This window comes from Dromaius novaehollandiae, chromosome W (assembly GCF_036370855.1).
Source record: "Dromaius novaehollandiae isolate bDroNov1 chromosome W, bDroNov1.hap1, whole genome shotgun sequence".
NCBI classification, from domain to species: domain Eukaryota; kingdom Metazoa; phylum Chordata; class Aves; order Casuariiformes; family Dromaiidae; genus Dromaius; species Dromaius novaehollandiae.
This window is the reverse complement of record NC_088130.1, coordinates 21,264,667-21,284,154: the sequence shown is the minus strand read 5'-3', so window position 1 is coordinate 21,284,154 and position 19,488 is coordinate 21,264,667. Positions and strand designations below refer to the sequence as shown.

General features: G+C 42.0%; 1 protein-coding gene and 1 long non-coding RNA gene across 5 annotated transcripts in view; both read left to right on the top strand.

Moving 5' to 3' along the window:
• LOC135323460 (CDC42 small effector protein 2) overlaps positions 1 to 9,351 on the top strand; it is a 116,392-nt gene extending 107,041 nt beyond the window's left edge. For all 4 annotated transcript variants that reach the window (XM_064500655.1, XM_064500652.1, XM_064500653.1 and 1 more), the window contains 3 exons: positions 2,435 to 2,536; positions 7,032 to 7,149; positions 7,338 to 9,351. In XM_064500655.1, the coding sequence (XP_064356725.1) occupies positions 2,435 to 2,536; positions 7,032 to 7,130 (201 nt within the window). In that variant the 3' untranslated portion in view covers positions 7,131 to 7,149; positions 7,338 to 9,351. The remainder of the gene's footprint in view (positions 1 to 2,434; positions 2,537 to 7,031; positions 7,150 to 7,337) is intronic.
• Positions 9,352 to 13,393: 4,042 nt separating this feature from the next.
• Positions 13,394 to 19,488, top strand: part of LOC135324236 (uncharacterized) — a 37,353-nt gene continuing 31,258 nt past the window's right edge. The window contains exon 1 of the long non-coding RNA XR_010385604.1: positions 13,394 to 13,570. This is a non-coding gene — a long non-coding RNA (uncharacterized LOC135324236). The remainder of the gene's footprint in view (positions 13,571 to 19,488) is intronic.

Sequence of the window (19,488 nt, the reverse complement as noted above, 5' to 3'; positions counted from 1 at the left end):
TTGATTTAGCAGAGCATTAAATTTAGTCCTGTTGCTTCAAGGCATCAGTGGGCATGTGCCAGGGCGTAGCTGGCTGATGGCCTCAGCAAAGAAACTTGCTGAAGAGAAGAATCAGTTTGATGGCAGTTCCCTTTAACTAGTGATTACTGGTTCACTAGCTGATGATTAGAGGATAATCACTTCTAGGCTTTCATGAAAACCAGCACTTTAATGCTGTTACTGATATGCCGATGTTCTTAGCAACAAGCATAGAAGGAAAATAGGTTGAGTTGCCCCAAAAAAAAGGGTTAAGTTCTTGAAGGGGACAGACTTTGAGATTATCTCTGGTTTTGGTCTGAATCAAAACACCAGCATTTCAAAACTATTAAAAACAACAGTTCAGGGCTTTATTATTTAGATTTACACAAATGACTCTGATTTTGTTATTCTCAAAAATGCAATATAAATTAAACTACAAAATTGAAACAATTATGAAAGTGTTTTGATGGAGTTGTGTTCCTGTGGCACAGGACTCTCTAGAGATTCTTGCCCCTGTGGAACAAACTATCTCAGCATTTTACAATATTATATTGTGTAAATATAGAAAATGTATTTAAAGTAATTATTACAGGTGGGGACGCTATGAACGCTTCAGATCAGCAGTTCTCACCCAGTGTAGGCATAAAGATCTCTCCCCTCAAGTTAGTCACATATGGCTTACTAACTTGTATCATGTGTAACTTAAAGATTGCTATATATATAAGCGAGTTTGACTTCCAGATTGAAATGTTAATGCATTGAAACACACTAATAGATTCTGCTGTAGCTATTGATATCTCTCTATGAAAAATATTAATGCTTTCTGGTTTTGAGACATCCAGATTAATTTCCATAAACACTTTCTCCTTGAAAGCCCTCAGACTACATGAAAATGGTTTTTATACGGTTATTTTATTTGGTCGAGCTTGTCAAACTTGAAGAGAATTCACTAATAGGTTTGGCATGGGACAGGTCATCTTGTTTGGCGTTCTCTAGGTGAGTGGCATTGCCTTCCCCTTTCCCACCCCACCCCTCGGCTGTTAGATATTGATGCAGCAAGGTACTGAAGCCTCCTGGAACTGGCTTTAGCAATAGGGTAGAGGTACAGGAAAGGACCAAGTGTTTTATGCTTGCTGGCTAAGGCCCATGATACATCCTCATAGCTGTGGGCTCTGATTCATAAAGATTCATCTGTAGCTGTGTTTTAACAGCAGCGAGTCTGCTCACAAGGCATGTCTGGGTGGTCCTAAGATCTTATTGCAGGCTAAAAGTGGGGACATATCTAAAAATGAGATGCAGCAGACTTGAGGACAATGGGAAGCTTTTAACTGAGCTCATGTGGCTTCTTAACTATTACACCGCATTTTGTTTCACCTCCCTTAAGTTGAAATACTCCTATTGTGCTCTGTGGCTCTTCTCGCCGTTTCAACGCAAGGTGCTGGCCTGCGGCAGCTGCAGGCTGTGTGCATCCCTCTGCTTGAGCTCGCTGGCTCTGGCCTAGGAGATGAGGACAGAGGGGTTTCCATTTTACTCCTTCAGACGCAACGTTCAGCTGGAGGCAGAGCACCAAGGCAGCTTTTATTAGAGGAAGTCCTTGCTGCCTCTGATTTCTCATTTGCTTGTTATTGCATTACATTAATACAAATTGAAGCCACAACCCTGGGAAAGGGGAGACTGAGGTTAAGTTGTTCTTGCATTATGTCTCGCAGCACAGGAGTTGAAGCATCTTTAGGATGTAATCTGGCATCCTGCCTTAACATCACCCTACACCCCTGCAGCTTGCAGTCATGCAAAGTGCAAGTTATCTGCATATCCAGGCTCCAGGAGGAATATGGCTGTGACTAAATCTGGTCAAATTCAAGGGATTGTTCCGCAGATCAGTGAAGAACATCCCTAGAAATAGGGACGTAAGGTCCCTTAGTGCCATAGCAAGGCAACACAAATCCTGTAAGTTAGCAGTTTCATATGCTCCACTAGTGCTCTTTGATTCTTGTTTCAAATAATTAACCCTCAAATTTGATTTATCACATCATGTTTAAATACAAATACAGTGACAGAACAATACAAATATAAATACAAACAGTGACAGAAGTCACTGTATGAAACACTGCAGATATTGTTTAATACATGGTGGGATGTACTAAGGCTATTTATGAATATTTGGTTGGCCTAAACATTAGGAGTGATCTCGGTGCAGCTCTAATGGTCTGCTGTTGATCCTCCAAATAAAAACTAGTGTGGTATTACTAATGTGTCAGTTCACCAGAAAATTTGAACTCTGCCTTTCAGTTCTACAAAAATACTCTATGGTGTACAAAATATTAGTGTTAACAGTTAACTTTTATATTTATGATGCATATTGGTTTTGTCTTTTTAAATGAACCTCACTCAGATGGTTTCTTTACCTGCCTTTCAGAAAAGACGACGGCGGATTGACCGAAGCATGATTGGAGAGCCTACAAACTTTGTCCACACAGCTCACGTAGGATCAGGAGACCTGTTTAGCGGAATGAATTCGGTAAGTGTGAGCAGATGAAAAATATTTCATCTTAGACAGGATCCAGGAACATTTTATACGAATACTGTGGCTGGAGCAATTAGTTGAAGGAGTGATTCTCTGCTGAGTTCATAAGCGTTTCTGTAAAGCGTAAGAACAACCTGCCAGTGTCTTAAGTCCAAACCTTAACTGCTTGCATTCAAGATTGCGGAGTATCATATAAATTTCTGTATTTATTGACAATATGTAGTACGTGCTGTATAAACTGTATAGGCTATGTGTAGAGTATTAAAAAAAGAATTTCAGATAGCATTTATGAACTAAAATAAAGTATATTTCAAAATATATTAGAGTATTTTAGAATAAAAATCTCTGTAAAATATAATTCAGATTAGATTTCTTATCTTAAATGTTTATAATCATTTTTGGTGTAGTTTATTTAAAACTCTACCTTTTCTTAGTTCATGGTTCATACAAATATTTTTGTTTGTCCTTGTTGAGGTTTTCTATACTCTCTTAACCCTATTTGTGATGCAAATTATTTCCAGAGCAAGCAGTGCTGATGTCATGGGCAGGGTTTTGTGGCTTCCTGTAGGTGATAGGAACTATGAATGTTTCTATATCTTTGAAAGTGAAAAACAGAGGCTAAGACAGGATATTGAAAGGGAGTTTATGAGGATAGATTGCTTTTGTACTACTTAATATTTTCTGTGAAATGTCAGTCTGTTTTTAAGGGCATATTTGTTTTGTTAATAAGTGATCTAAGAAAAGGGTGGTATATAGAGAATGAGGCAAAAACGCTGCTTGATCTTAATAATCCCCTTTAAAGTGAGAAAAAATGTTTTGGAGATGGTGGATTTTGGTAAAGGGGAAGATGGAGTTCTGTCAGAGGTAGCAGACCAAAGAGCAGAGCTGCAAAGAAAGTCAGTTGTACTGTAGGCAAGTGAGGTCATTTGTAGCTTCCTAGAAACTATAATTTGATTTCACAGCTTATTGAGATCAGGAAAAAACTCTTGTAACTCAGTAGCTACTGGGAAAGAGCAAAACCTTGGAAATCTGACACGGCGAACAAAATACTACTTTTTCCTAAAGCAACATAATGGATTGGAAGTGATCTGTACTAAAGCATCTGTAAACAAGTTAAATAGACAAACACAGCTTCAGCTTGATAAAATTCAATTAAAGCTCATTATCTATTAATGCAGTATATTACATTAATATTTAAAACTGTATAAATTGAAATGATGAAGTGAGTGAGAGGTGGTCTTTATTAGAAAATGCGTGGCTTTTTTGTTTTTGTTTTTTTAGCTGTTTGCTATCCCTCCGGTGAGAACCTTTCTTGCTCTCACCACTGAGCTGCCTCATGGGAGGTTGTGGTGGTTGCCTGAAGCTTTGCTCTCCCGCCACAGACACGCACAGACACGCACACACTTTGCCCTCACCTTTGCTTTGCATAAAATTCAGTTCATCTACAAATAATAAATAACCACTGTTGTCTGTCTGTGTGGACTTTCTTTCATTTTTGAACATTCACACCTGGTTAATGTGCTGCATCAATGACCAGAGTGATTTCTCTGATTCCAGATCAGGATTATTTTTTGCAAACTCTCTTTCTTCAGAAGCACAAATCTTCTTCACGTTGCCTGTTTTCCTGCCTCCTTCTTGGTAAATCACTGTGTAATACTTCATCCTGTCTCCTTGTACATCCTTTACACTGTAATGTGCAAGATCAGTCTTATCGCCATGTGTTTTTTCTGTTGCTTAACTTTCTTTATAGTATGGACACTTACTGCTTCGTCAATCTCTTTAGGCCTTCCGTCTTCTGAATACCTTAGGTGAACCACCTGGAACTTCGCTAGCTTTTTCCCCATATAAGTTGGGTTCTCCACTCAGTGTCTGCTCTGTGGCTTTTTCATCAGCGTTGCTCTTTATCCATCCTCATGCTCTCAGGTACAGTAGTTTTCAGACCACTGAAATATTGTGCTTTTTGTTTGCCTGCTCTGCGGAGAACCTTGCTACTTTGTCAAAGGTAAAACTAAACGGTAGGAGCTCTCTGTGCACGCTTCCCTTCTCCTTCCCAGCACCTTCCTCCTTTTCTTACCTTTGTATTCTCTGGTGAAGCTTCTTGCTTTATTTTTCTGCTTCATACTCTGCAGTTTCTCCTTTGATTTCATGTATTGCAGCCTTAGGTTTTCTCTTGTTTTCTTTCTCAAGGACCATCTGTGCTAGTTTCTAATTCTAACAGGGAGGAAAAAGGGAAAGGAAGAAATTAATGAGATAGAGCTGCAGCACAACAGATTGTATGATCTTTAATTGGGGCGACCCTTTTCCCCATCCAAAGTTCTTGAATCCTTAGAGTAGCTAAATGAGACGTAGCGCAGGAAAGAGTGCTGCCGTTATGTATCGTCAGAAGGCAGTGATATCTTTGAAGGGAAAATTGTACTTTGTTGTGCTTGTAGTCTAGATTGCCTCAAAAGGAGGATGCTTCGGGAGTGCTGCCTGGTCAGCACAAGATCTAGACCTGCTTTGTGGTCACTGTTTTTGACACCGGATGTCTCCTATGTTAATTTTTCGTGTACAAGATGGCCACCGGACTGTTACTGTAGTCGAGCTTAATTTTGCTGGAGGGTTTGTTTGTTTTGCTTTAGGTGCAACAGCCTCAGTATTTTAGACTGATGCTTGCTTGCCCACTAACACAAGCATCTGTATGAGAGACTTTGGAAGGACCCGTGAGAGCTTACTGTCTGGTTTTGCCGCCCGTGTTGATACGCTGTCGGTGGGGGAGGCCGTCAGGCTGCGAGGCGAGTGCAGTGCCACGGCTGTGCAGCCAGACATGCCCTGGGGCTGTGGGGGGGTTTTCTAGCCCTGCCTTGCTAGAGCTAGGGTTCATTCAGGTGATACGAGTGTTGGCCTTAAGTCATTCTTCTAAGTACATCTACCCGCAGATTAACTATTTTCTGAAATAGACTGATTACACTCAAACTCCTGTTACCCAAAGACCAGCAGAAAATGCTGTGATGATCAGCGTGGAGAAACAGGAAAGTTTTCAAACCTACCCCGTGAAGGTGGTTGCAGTCTGCCTCCACCTTTCCTTACTGGTTTTGTGGTCTCTGGTGTCAGACCCACCAGAGCACCAGCTCTTAACAGGTCTCCCTGGAGAGAAATTTCAACATCACCTTGCTTTACCACAGCTATGGTACTTGAGCAAAGCACCAAGCTAGCAGATGGCCTTACCTTGTGCTGTGTAAGTACATAAAAAGGCTCAGATCTTTTGCATCGCACTGCAATGTGCTGTCAAAGGCAAAAGCCCTAAAACAGGATTTTTTTCACATTGGTTTGAAACAGAGCAGGCAGGAAAGAGCAGTGCTGATTTACTTCTGGCAGGGAAGGCGGCTGCTTTCCTGTCTGCAAAGACGAAACTCAGTACACTCTTCTAAACAGACCTCCACAGGAAAGTATCATGCAAACTACTCAGAGATATATCTCCATTTTTGAGGTGTCTATGAAAGAGCATACCCGAAATAATTTTGAGTAGGGCCTTGCAGACAGTGGTTTCTTGCTGCAAGTCCAGTTTCAGAAGCTGTACCTTTAAATACATATGTTACTTCATGTTTGTGGTGTACTTGCTCTGTATGCTCTTGGGTGTGAATAGAAAAAAGCCAAACCTTTTACTCTGGAGTTCTCTTCCTGCAGGCACTAGAAGATGATTATTTTGATTCATGCAGCACAAGCACAAAAGAAAACTATGCATTTGCTTCCTTTTTATTGAAGAAAGCAATGAAAGGCAGAGTGGTGTGGGTGGTGGTGGTGGGGTGCATTTGTTTGCGTCAGCCTAGAAATAACTTCAAATAAATTATTTCCAGAGATGTTGATAGGTTGAGTATGTTTTAAAAAATAAATGCCTTGCTGATTAAAGGGATAATATCAATTAAGGAAAAAAGTTTATTCTACTAAAAAAACAAACAAACTTCTGCATCCCAAAGGCTCCTTTTTGGTTTACAAAGCCCTTTTGTTTTAAATATTCCAAAATTAACCATACAGTGCAGATACTATCCAGATACTTCTGAAATTGTCTATTATATTTTTAACTTGGTGGTGATGTTAACTTCACTGCTTTATCATACTTAGCAAAGAATGGTTCCCATATAACCGACTAAATTACAGCTTGTCAGATGGAGTGGAGCTGGAAGCCAGCAAGAGATCTCATTTAATTTTCTTGAGTAATCAAGCAGCTCAGTGAAAGCCTGAATCAGCCAGTTTTCTTTGGGAGAGAGGAAAACTTCTGCATCAGCACCAGTCCCTCCCTCTCCCCTGCTGGGCTGCCAGCAGGGCTGATGCTTCCAGCATGCCGACTCCGCCGATGTCCTCATGCAAAAGTAATGCACAAGTGTTAATGGATAGAGCGTGTTGGAAAACCAAACCAGGCCAAACACCAAACCCCAGGCAAGAAGAGAGCATGGGTCCCTTGCAGCTGCCTTGCTTGTTTTCTCTGATGCCCTTTCCCTTGTGTCTCCAGGTGAGCTCCATTCAGAACCAAATGCAGTCCAAGGGGGGCTATGGAGGCGGCATGTCTGCAAACGTTCAGATGCAGCTTGTAGATACAAAGGCAGGATAACCTTGGGGAAACCTTTCCAGTAAGTATCGCGCTCTTGCTTTTTAGGCACCGGTAGAATAGTAAGGAAGAACGTCCTGCTGCGTGTCAGAATTAGTTCCCTATAAATAGCTGCGTCCTTATGATGCACGATTTGAAAATGCATTTCTGGGTAGAAGGTTTGGTATCAGTGTTCAAAACTCAGCTTAATATGTGTTTTCTGTGTTACAGGTTTATGTGAGTTCCTGTATCTTCTTTCCTGTGTCCCCTCTTTTGCCTTGGTGACTGCTTTCTGTGTTCATGACAAGAGAGAAGTGATGGCTCGTTGTTCACCCGTTGTGATTACTCCAGTGAAAAGTTGCTGTTCTGCTCTGATGATGCCATTTCTCAGATTGGTCCTACTGTGCCTTTCAGTGGCATGCACACATTGGCCTCTACCAGCACTATGGACGTAGAGCTGTTTAGGATTGTTTTTAGCTTTTTCTTTTCCTCTTTTTTTTTTCTTTTTTTACTTTTGGATTTAAGGCAAATTAAAGCATCAACCGTAGCTTCCCTCATCCCTCTCACAAATACTAATGCACAGCATTCAGTTGCTCTTTATTCTTTAAATCTCTTCCTCCACTCAAGTAATTTAGAATCGAGTGAGGTTTCCATTAATATTTTTAATCTCTCATTGTTCATATCCATTTTTGAAAGGTCTGGGACCTGCAAGCACAAATGATTGTTTCCTACAAAATCAGCAGAGTAGATGACCGCATGCTTTGTGAAGTTGCTTTGTATGGTGGCCCGTTCGGTGCCAGAAAAAAAAATTGCTTGCTGCGGACTGATGATACTGTTGCTGGTGAAAATTTAGCTGTGGCACCAAGTCATGCCTGTCTCTGAAAGAGGACTTGTAACTTAGCTGCTTCAGAGTTATGTCTTTATTTTAGTTTTTATCCAACTGGTCTTGAAATAATAAAGAGAGAGCTTGCATTCATAAGGCATTTGTTGTAAATGTTCAGTATATTTATTTTGAAAGAGCTGACCTCGAGACTGTAAACCAGTGTAGTACCGTATCTTAAGTGTTGTGGAAGCGCTTTAGTCTATTTAAAAAAAGAAAAGCATCATGTTTGGCTGCTTCTTTTTCCTTTTACAGTTTTTCTTAATTTTAGGCTGTACGGTCATTCCCAGTAGCAGCATGTCAAACTGCCTGCAATATTAGCTGCAGTTTAGTAGACCTCTCTAAGTAGTTGGCAGTTTCTGTGTACTAAATATTTCGGGGCCATGGAAGTTGCTAAGAGCAACATATTAATCTGGCAGAACAGATGCCAGTGAAAACAGCATACAGGGTGACTTTTTACTAAGTCAGTAAAAAGCCTTTTGCTCAGGTTCCAAAGCATGTTTCTCTTTCACACGTTGTGAAAATTGTATTTTACTATTGCACTGTTTCCAGATTTTTCTCTGTAAATGGTCCTTTTCTTTTATTTTTTTTCTCCCCCCTCCTTGTTGGTGGTTTGAAACAAGTCAATGGTTTGAATCCTGATTGAGTTTTAATGTGGGGAAAAAAATCATCCTGACGGATAAGGCACACCTGAGCTTAATCAGATTCATTTTTATACATACACGTGTTTATAAAGACAGATGCTGTCACAAATCATTCTTTCTTCTCTTCCTATCATTTCCCTGATTTCACATTGCAACAGCTATCAGATTGATTTTCAACATGTACGAACCTGCCTACTCCCGTCTCCCAGTTCACAACCAGTAGGCAAAACGCAATGGCCATGGAGGTAGTTGGCCTTCCCTAAGTTGTATTCCAGTGGCAGGTGTCAGTTATCTGCTTGAATAGTTCCAGTTAGGTTGGGTAGTCTTCACCGATAAAGGTACTGATTCGTGACAACACAAGATCAGGATGTTCAGTTGTCTGGGGTGCATAAACACATGGCAATGCAGTGATTTCTTTTTATTTTTTTTAAGGGGTCAGCATTTCCAATGCCACTTTATCAATGAGTCTTAAATATAGTATGATTACAAAATGGTTTTAACTTTGTCATCAGTAACTGCAGCTGAAATTTGCTTGCTTAAACTATCTTGCCTTTGTCAAAATGTCTTCAGCTCAATAGCCAGAAAAAAAATTTGACATATTTTTATAACAGACATACTTTTTTTGTACATTGTGTTCATTCTTGAATAAAGTCAGTTCAGTGTTGGCTTGTAGATATTAAAAGGAAAGTATTGACTTTGATTCAATAAATGTTTTCTTTCAGTTGGTGGCTTACCCTTTTTCTTTTTCATAAGTTACATTTGCACTAGAAAAACGTTTGCATCCTACAGACAAACTGCTGGGGAAAATTCTCAGAAGAGTAACCTGTTAGTGTAAGAAGAAAAAGTAATTTGCAGGCGTGAGTTTTTTTCATGCCACTCGACCCTTTTGTTGACAAGTGGATTAAACCTTAATTTTATAAGCAGTTTTGTTTCATTGATTTAGTGTGTTTACCAGGGGCATCTGTAAGGACTTCAGAGAAGGTTTCTTAATATGAAACAAATCCAAAACCTCTCATGCAGGTTTTCTCCCCTTTGGGCTTCCTGCTTCCTTGCTCTTGATAGTGATGCAGATTATTTTACTGTGGTGATCTGTAGAAGACCAATTAAACATGGTATCACAATAATATGTACATATCCATTAAATCTACCTGCAAGGCACAGTGCCATCTACTCTGTGTTTTGCTTAATTCATTACACTCTCAAAGTTAATTCCTCAGGAACCAATTTACTACTTTAAGCTCATGCTAAATTGTTTTTAAGAATGGTACTGAATTATCTGCCATGTGATAAGCTGCTGAAGGAAAAAAGCTGCTGTTAAGGAAAAAAGCTAGTTGTAAAAGGAAAGAAAGATCAAGAGAAAACCATGAGATAAGGATCAACTGCAAAACATTTTTTTAAATAGTTCAGGTTATGGAAGATTTGTACTGTGTACCCTGGTGGAAAAGCAAATAAAGAAACAATGATTTAGCCAGAATTATAGGAGTATTCACTACTGAAATAAATGTTTTCACAAATCCAAGAAAGAAAGGTCAAAAAGGAGTTACTGCACCCACAAAGCACTAGGCTTACTAAAGCATTTAAGATTAATGTGTTAAGATTAAAAGATGCTTTAGCCATTTATTAAAATAAATTATTTGACCTCTTCAAGGGAGTCTGCTTGCTCATGCTTAGTCTATAGCCTGTTTAGCTGCCTAAAGCAGTTCAGTCCTGTTGCATCTTTTTAAAATGAGAAGATGCTGAATTGGCACCCAAATCTCTGAACATAGTCTTGCTCCCCAGTGGCACTGCACTTGGCCATTGTATAATATACCAAAAAAAAAAAAAAAAAAAAAAAAAAAAAAACACCTCTCAGACCCAGAAAATTAACGGTTAAGGAAAGCATAGATCTCACCCTATCTGCGTATTGACACATTCATATCAAGTACAGTACGTATTTCATCACAACATAATTATCTTGACTTGAGTACTCCATTTCTTTTGGGGGGAACAGGGTCTAATTTTGTTTTTACTATTTTGTGTGTATGGCTTTGAATAGAGCTGCCTCTTAATGAATTGACAGTAATTTTTTTCAACCTCAGGGGCAATCTGTATCTGTTAATGCCTTACTGTGATTCCTGATTTTCATGTTCCTTGAAGAGCTCTATTACACATGCTGCTCACAAGATTTTGTGAACTTTATATACTTAAAATATATATATATATATGTACACACACACTATGTTCCATTCTGAAACTAGGATGAAATAGCACGCATTCACCAAAGAAAAGAGTATTAGGTTTTTATTTTTGTGAAAACAATTGAGTGGAAGAAGTGGGGCCAGGACTAAGGCTCAAGTAGCATGTGTGCCCACAGATCAAAAGCTGCTGCTAAGGATCTCAGAAGAACGGGTACGGCCCTGGATTCTGGAGTTCCAGCTCATAGCTGGGCTATTGCATCTGTTTGAAATTCAACAACAAAAATTCCAACTTCTCATTCCGTGTCCCTTTTTCTGTCATCATGGCTTACCACAGAAAACCATGCACATTTACTCTTTAACATTTTATTATTCCTCAGAAACTGCTTTTAACATGAGAGAATGATGAAATCTGGTCTAGATTGCAGATTCTGTGGTATAATGCAATTTCCCTGAGCACAGACAGTTACATCAGGGCAGAAAACACTTTCAGAATAAAGATTTTTAAAGACTTGGCAGTTGGGATAAGAGTTTATGAGGCTTCGTATTAACTCTGCGAAAACATACTGGTTGCAACCACAGACCAGAATATAGCTATACCAGTGTATTACTGAAGGTAAGAATGGCCTTGCTCTTACGCACCCGTAACACCTAAAAAGAAGGCTCAGCACAGTACTACCTTCTTTCTGAAGAAGTTACGGAGTTCACCTGTCTGCCTGGGCCTGAGGCCATGCGCAATGTGGGCTATTTGGAAGTTAAGCAATCCTGAGTGTGGCTGAATGATGTTATTTCCAAGCAGGGAGTAAGATTCCCCAGAATGAGACTTAATGAAAATTTAACTTTTTTCTATGAATAACAGTCTGTGCATTGAAGTCACTATAGCTGAATTTTGGAGGGTTCTTCAAGCACTCTGTGTTAGGCAATAAGGAGAAATCTCTGTGCAGACACAGTATTCATGATGCAAAGTGCTCAGTGGTTACATGTGCACATGGTCACCTAACATTACTAAGTCGGCTATACAGATGCTTGAATGCATTATTTAAAGATAGGCACTATTCAATAAATAATTTGATGAATACTTAATTGTATTTAGCATCCCTAATTATAATATGCAAGCATAACGTAGTCCTGGCTGTAGATCTATATAGTGACAATGACATTAAAGCATATTGAATATGATGTCTTGGCTCTGCCAAGGATTAGTAGAAGTGCTTCAAAGGAATGTCGGTTGCACTGAATGAGGTTGGTCCCACCTACTTATTCTCAAGTTTTGTGCCAGCACTGTGCCTGATTTGGCTATACAGCTGACTGGATTGGGAACTAACCTATTTTTTGGCCAAATTTTTTTAACCTGGATCAGTTTCTTAATGCTTGTGCAGAGCGAGCATAGGAGCAAGTGGCATGGGATCAGAAATCATCTCTTTTGGGGGCACTGGTGGCTTAACCTGGCTGTTGAAAGACAGTCGTAATTGCACTTTCAGCATCAAGCTTTCTGAAGGAAAAAAAACCATTCAACCTGGTAACTATGCTGCGCCCGCAGTGGCTACGCTTAGCGCGGTAGTGTAGTTACCAGGTTGAGTGGTTTTCACTGGGAGTGAATCCACCCCGGCCCTGTGGTTCTCTCACTTCTGCCGTTGCTGCTAATTGCACCCATCGCCGCTAAGCGAGATGTGACTTTCTGCCTTCAGGCAAGCTGACAGAAATTACGAATTGAGACTTCAGACAGGTTCTCAAATGAGCCCAGAAGATCAGAGTGCTGGTAGACTTGGCAATAATTAGCTGAACACCAAACTTGCTTCCTTAAATATGGTGCAGAAAACTATGACCACATTATGAACAACTGAGCTGTCACGCAAAGGGCAAAGTTCAGCTATCATGACACAGTTATTCAAGCGTTTTGTGGGGGCTTTTCATGGCAAAGTTGAATAGTCTGCAGCCCAGTTATTTTTTTTCCCTAAATCTGCTGTTCTTTCCTTAGATAGTAAGATATTAAGAGAGCCTTTTAGCAGAAAATAAAAGTAGACTGTTATGCTTGGCATGTTAGTTCTTTTATGTGAAGTGGATGCTTTACCTTTGGGACTTGGCCATAGTAGAAGACACTCTTCGTAAGCCACGACACACACACAGCGCTATAGGAGATCTGGTAGGTCACACCAAAGTCAGCTTGCCTGGATTTTTCTAGCACTTCAAGAAGATATAGATAGAAGTAAAGGCTTACAATAGGTTTTATCAGAGTAACAGTGACTTTAATGGGAGGAGGTGTTTAAACATGAAGCAGAGAACGATCCACTATATAGATAGACATTATTTTTCCTCAAAACACTAAGCAATAAAAAAGCTTCATGTACAAACGTCTGCATTCAGTGAGTGCCGGTTTTCTACCAGCGTTGTGCATGTCAGAGCCACGGGCAACTGCTTCTCGAGAACGCACATGGTTTCTCCCAAGCTGCGCCTTCAATGTCATGAAGGGGTGGTTGGTTTTTCCTTTGTTTTTCACATCCCTCACCATTACAACAGCCTTTCGAGGCTGCAAATAATTTGAAATACCTGCTAGGAGATATAAACACACTTTGCATTTTTGCAGTTTCTGGTGGGAAGTGACTGAGTACGTCGCTGATCTGATGATACAGCAATGGTGTGAGTAGCCCTCATGCTCCATACAGGATCTGGACTCTCTTTTCCTACCTGCTGCCACGTCCTCACCAAACGCGTGAAATAGGCTGTTATGCAATTATGTTTCTCAAGATGTCACATCTCGGAGGAAAGGTGGGTATTACTTGGAGTGGATTCTGAAGTGCTCAACCCAGTTTTCATAAACGGCAACAACTCTCGGGAAATGGCTGAATCAGCCACATGGAAATACGTGATGGAAGTAAACGCTAATGCAACAGTTTCGTAAAATCTAGGAAATGTCCCGAAACAGTTTATCTTAGCAAAACATCTTTACAGCTGCAATAAAACATGCAAAGACTCATAATCCTTGGAGAAGTGTACGCTTCCCAGGTGGTTAATGCTAATGTACCTTTTGGCACGCTGCAGCCTTTTTGCGCTTGTCACGGTTTAACCTGCTGGAGCAGTAAGAGTCCTCTCTTGTCGGGGGGGGGGGGTGCATTAAGCAGCAGAGATAACGCATGGATGGAGGGGTTGTCATGTGGCATTTCCCTTCACACTCATAAAGGAGAAAAACATTTCAGAAAGTGGAATTAGGGAGTCTGTGACCACATTTCAGCCAGCAACGCTCTGGGTTTGGGAGGACAGGAGATGGGGGAGGAGGGACACCTTGGATCCATGGCCAAGCACCGCACCCTGACCAATTACCCCGGTACTCTTTGCGAAAAGGAGCTGTTGGCAACAGGCACAAAACCAGAGTCCAATGCAGCAAGGCTTGTTCATTTTTCACTGTTTTAGGTAGTAGGTGCCAAGCTTTCCACTCTCTTTGTAAGCTGCAGCCGACATTCGGTCTCCAAATGGCATAAGCAGGGTCTGTTGTAACAGTGGGGTACGAGCAGCCCGGGGGAGCAGGGCTCCGTGGTGAGCAGAGCTGTGAGATGAAGCTCTGTTCGACAGCTTGGAAGCCTGTCTATTAAACACAAACTAGTTTTTCTTACTGTGAACATAGATAGGGTGGTGTTCAGATGCGACGGGTACCTGTGTGCACTTCCAGGGGTGGGGGTTAAAAAAGAAAAAATCAACAGAAATTACAACTGCTTCACACCTCTTAGAAAACTATTCAGCAGTCCATTTCCACACCCCTTTGCTGGAGCTGCAATCAGGATGATATTGCTGGTAAGGGACAAAGTCCCTGTATTTCGTTTTATTAGCTAGAACCACCCACTTTTATCTGTTTACATCTCTCAGCCATGGCACAGATGCTGCTGTTCTTGGAGCCTGCCAAAGCGCGCCCAGTGCAGTCCTTGGAGGGGAATTAAATAACCATGCCATGGGCTGGTTAAGAGCTCCCTCGCTCCTCCGCTGAATCATAACCAGAGCAGTGGAAATATGCGATGGAAGGAAACGCTGCGGCCGATGCAACGGTTTTGTAAAACCTAGAATTTCAGAGCTGCATCAAGATGACTGTTTTAGCAAAGCTTAATTTTAAACAGGTTTTCTGGCCTTTTAAAATACACTAGCATGGCCAAGCACGCAGAGCGACATGAAGCTGTGCTGACCTACATAGATACTGCCCTTGCCTTATCCCAGCAGATCCTTCTCCCGGCCGCCCGAGGTGCTGGCTGTCCCCAAGGCCTGTGCTATAATGAGACGCAATCGTGTCTTCTCTAAGAATTAGGATCTGCAGCTATCTGGGCCATGAGGCCCTTCTCAGTTTCCGCACGTGACACACATCTGCCTCCTGCATAGCGGCACTCCGAATATTCATCCACAGCAAGGCGGAGGCCAGGCCAGTGCTGAAACGATGTTTTTTCCCAACCCAAAATGCCAAAGCCACTTGACACGAGACGCTTACAGCTCCTTTTGTCAGCTAAGAAAGCCCTTCTGCAACCAGAGTCTCTAAGCAAGGGCACTGGGCTAACACAAGGGAAAGGCCGGCTGAGAAATAACAGCGAGGAGGACTCTCCCTCCTGCCCCCCTCGAGGAGGGTTACTGCAGCCCCCTCAGATAGCGGCAGGGCGGGCAGAGCTGGTTTTTATCAATACGATGGCCAGGGCTGTCACTGCTCTTGGAAAAAACGTGATCAAATATGTGCAGCTGCTCCTTTGGAGAGCTTTGCCGCTGAGGAAAGCTATCCACACCCATGAAGAGAAATCCTTCTCCATGGGCCTGACATGCCTGCTAAATTTATGCTTCTCTGTAAGCAGGAAATTTCCACGGTGCTGTCCAACAAACCATGCCATATGGGCTATAAAAGCCCCACGATATGAGCAATCTTGATGTTTGCATCACAAGATGTTTAAAAAGTTGTGATAAATATTTGGATAATTGGACAGTGGGCACTGGTCGTGCTGGACAGGCAGTTGCATTAGATAGCTCACTGTGCCAAGGTAAAGCCAGTTTCACAGCAGACCAGACTGAATATAGGCTATTTTCCAAGTCAGAATCCTACAGTTAAATCTTTTGACCATAAATGAACCTGTGAATGAGATGGGTCTTTCCTCCTCAGGCCAAGTGATACGTACGCATGGTCCAAGATTTCACTGCCTTGCATTTTCCTTTGAATGACTTTGCACTGATTTCTGGTGTACCACGTCATCTGCGTTTTTGTTCCTGCTCTGCCTATTACTTAGGGGGGGTTCTGAAAACTATTTCTTAAGACTTTATCCGCTATTGATGCTGCTTCTTTCCCACCTGAGGTCAGTCTTAATCCCCCCATTGTAAATGGCATCACAGCCACATTCACAGGGATTATGAGGAACAAGCAGCAGGAACTAATGTATTTAAGTGAGGTTTACAATAAAGAACCTAGGTAAATTAGCCCTAAAGATCTCCCGGAATGCTCCGCAGGTAGCATTAGCAGTGTTTTGATATTCGGCTGGGGGTTAGCAGCCTCTGAAGGGTAACAGCAGCACAGCATTTTGCTTTTGTAGCACTGCATCAAATGGTGGCATCCCCGGCCACAGCCTCCCTTCCCAACGCGGTAACACTTACTGAAAGGTTACTTCAGTGAGGCACACAAGCACACATGTGTAATAGACGCTTTGAAAAGTAAAACTAATTTATTTTGTATTAATAATTATATGGATCCGTTAACATTTTTTCATAGTTCTTTTTCCCTTAAGCTAATTGCCCTGTCCCTTGCCTGGATGCTGTGCCATGAAACCCAGAAAGATAAGCCAGCTTTAGACGCAGCAGGGGAACAGGAGGGTTCTCTATCACGTCAGGCAATTACCACAAGATATGAAAAAGCAGATCTTCTGAGAAAAGTAAAAAGGGTCACATCACTCTTGTCAAAGAGCCTCATTTGTTTTAATGAAATAATTTATTTGTACAAGGGCTGCAGGAACTAAGCCGGGAGAGGACACAGCTCGTCTCATTAAGGGTCACTTTCCTTCGCAGCTAACTTTTACTTTGCTAATTTATGTCAGCAAAAGCACTTAGGATCGCCTGGGTGAAGAGCGGGAGAGAACCTCTCACTTTTACATCCCTGCTTCAAATCCAGCTTTTAGTTGCTCCTAACACAAGCGATGATGTGCCAGCACGCAGGCCCAAGCTCTGCCTTCTGCCAGGCGGCTGTGGAAAGACGGTCCCGTAGCCATGCCCGTGATGGCAGAAATGCCAACCCGCATGCCCGAAGACAAAGCTTAACACACATCTATTTTCCTTCTGCACAGGGTAACTAGTGGAGGAATGCGATTTTTGCATGTAGCTCCACGCTCTCATTAGAGGTTTGCACTTTAGGTCATGCCATTTTGCTCCTGTAGCTGAATGCAATGTGAATATTGAGTTTGATTGTTCGTGGCTCTTTAATTGGCAAGTGCGTTTGATTGTGCATTCATGGGTTATGGGAAGCAATGGAAAAATCCCAGCCTGCCTGGAGGATAAAGTGCACAGAAAGGTGTATGCTGTGGGACTGTGTTTCTTTAAGAAGTCGGGCACACAGTGTGGCTGCCCAGCTGCCCCATGTTGCAGCAAGTGGCTGAGTATAAAAGCCAGCAAAAGCAAGCAGGCTGTTGCAGGGGCTCTTCAGAGTGAGCAAAGGAAAGTTTAGTAGTCTCTGTTTCTAGGCTGTACCAGCTCTCTCTGGTCAGGTAAGCCTGCCTTGATAGGGGAAGGTGGGCGATGTCTTTGGAGCGGTACTATGGTCGTGCCCTGAAGGAGGGAATGCTTTTGGGACAGGTGATTACGCCTTTTGGGTTGGTGAAAATGTGGCAGAGAGGAGGGCTCAGGGAGGCAGATGACTCCTTATGATTCAAGGAGGATGGCAAGCTAAATGGTGTGAGCTTGTTGCAGCTGACCAAAAACTGAGGTTTTTGTGGCAGCCCCCTTCAGAAAGGGGTGAAGGGCTGGGTTTTGTGCAGGAGTGACTAAGATGAGTGATGCAGCTCGCTTGCTGATGGCCTCAAGGATTATTTAGCTCCTTGCAGGAGCTTTTGTGCAACATGTGTGTTTCCTGGTCAACTTGCCCCAGCAGCCACAGTCTGTGACTTGTCCATTTTCCACAACATACACTGAGCAGAAGTATTTTAACTACCTTAAGTTAACTACCATGTGCCTGAGAGTTAATGCTACCTTGAACCTGCTTTCTTAGCCTGCCCCATTCCTACTGCATTAGCCCCCATGTTAGTGTGCCGGCGCTCCTCTTGCACACAAAGTGGCCAGGTGAGCACTAAGCTCTGTCTTCAAAACACTGCACTAAGAAATCTGCTACCCTTGTTCCTATTAACACCTCTGACTTCCCTCTGAGGCTATACTGAGGATTTTGCCTGCTAAAGTAGTGTGTAAAGGTTTGGAGGTCTCTTGGGGTTACTGCAAGTGTTTTGCATCCCCCCATGATCTTCTGTTGCCCTTGTTCCTCTTCATGTGTCTCTTTGGGGTAAGTGACACCAACTAGCAAGGAGCAAACAGACACATGGGGCACAGGTTTCTCAGGCTACATGAGAGGAAAAATGAAATGATCTAATCCAGACAAAAATAATGAAACTTTGTATGGTGTTTGTGTGTGGTCTTTTTTTTGTTTTGTTTTGGTTTTTTTTTTTTTTTTTGAAGGGGTATGACTTTGCTTCCTTGCCATTGCAGACCACTCTGCAGCTTCTGTAGGGTAACCTTAGATGTCAAACCTAGGCAACCTCATTCCTTATTGAGCACTTGGCTGTCAGTCTTTAAAAGGCCTAAAGTCCTGAAAAAGCAAGTAGGTGAAGGAAAAACCCCTGTGTAACATTGCTTATCCTGTTCATCTTGAACACTTTCCTTTAACTTCTCTGCTACAAATCAATTTAAAATGGCTGGCTCTGAGCTGGGCAAAGCTGGGATGCGTGCTGTGCCCTCATCCCCACAACAAGCCTCTCTTTCTCATGGTTGCCTCTTTCAGAGGATTTTAACAACCTGCTGTTTCTAGCTCTGTGATGACCTTGGAGCCTTCAGCTCCTAGGGGAGGTGAAAAAGGCAGCAGAAAACAATGTACACTCTAAAAGTTAAAACAGAGTTGCTGTTTGATATAGTGATGTATATGCCATATTACTGTACTACATTCATGTGCTAGAGCTTAAATAGAAAAGCCTAACTGGCAGCTACCATGCTTTTCTGCTGGCAACGCCATCTCCAGTTGCTCTGTGCATCCTCACTTCTAGCTACGTGCCTTGCTCCTAAGCATTTCCAGCATGGTCTTCAGCCAGAGACTGTGACCTATCAGTTTCCTGCAAGATGCACTGAGCAGAAGTATTTCAACTGCCCTAAGTTAATCACCGCATCGGAAATACAAAGGCTCTGCTGTGTGTCCCTTAAGGCTGTCCCATATCTCTGAAGACCATACCAAAGGAAACCGCAGGCTGTATTTCTCCCTCCCCCAGACTGAGACAGTAACAAGTTCCAATGAATTTATAATACAAGGAAAAAGCTACATATTTTCTGCTGCATTTGGCACTCAGAAGTAAGCACTACCTAGCATATATACATATGGGGGAGGGAGAATAAAATGAGTAACTCGGACTATTATGCTATCTTTCATAAACAAGTCTGGTTAAGTTCTGGATCTCTTTCTCTTGCCTCCTCTTAGGGCTGCTAAACAGTTG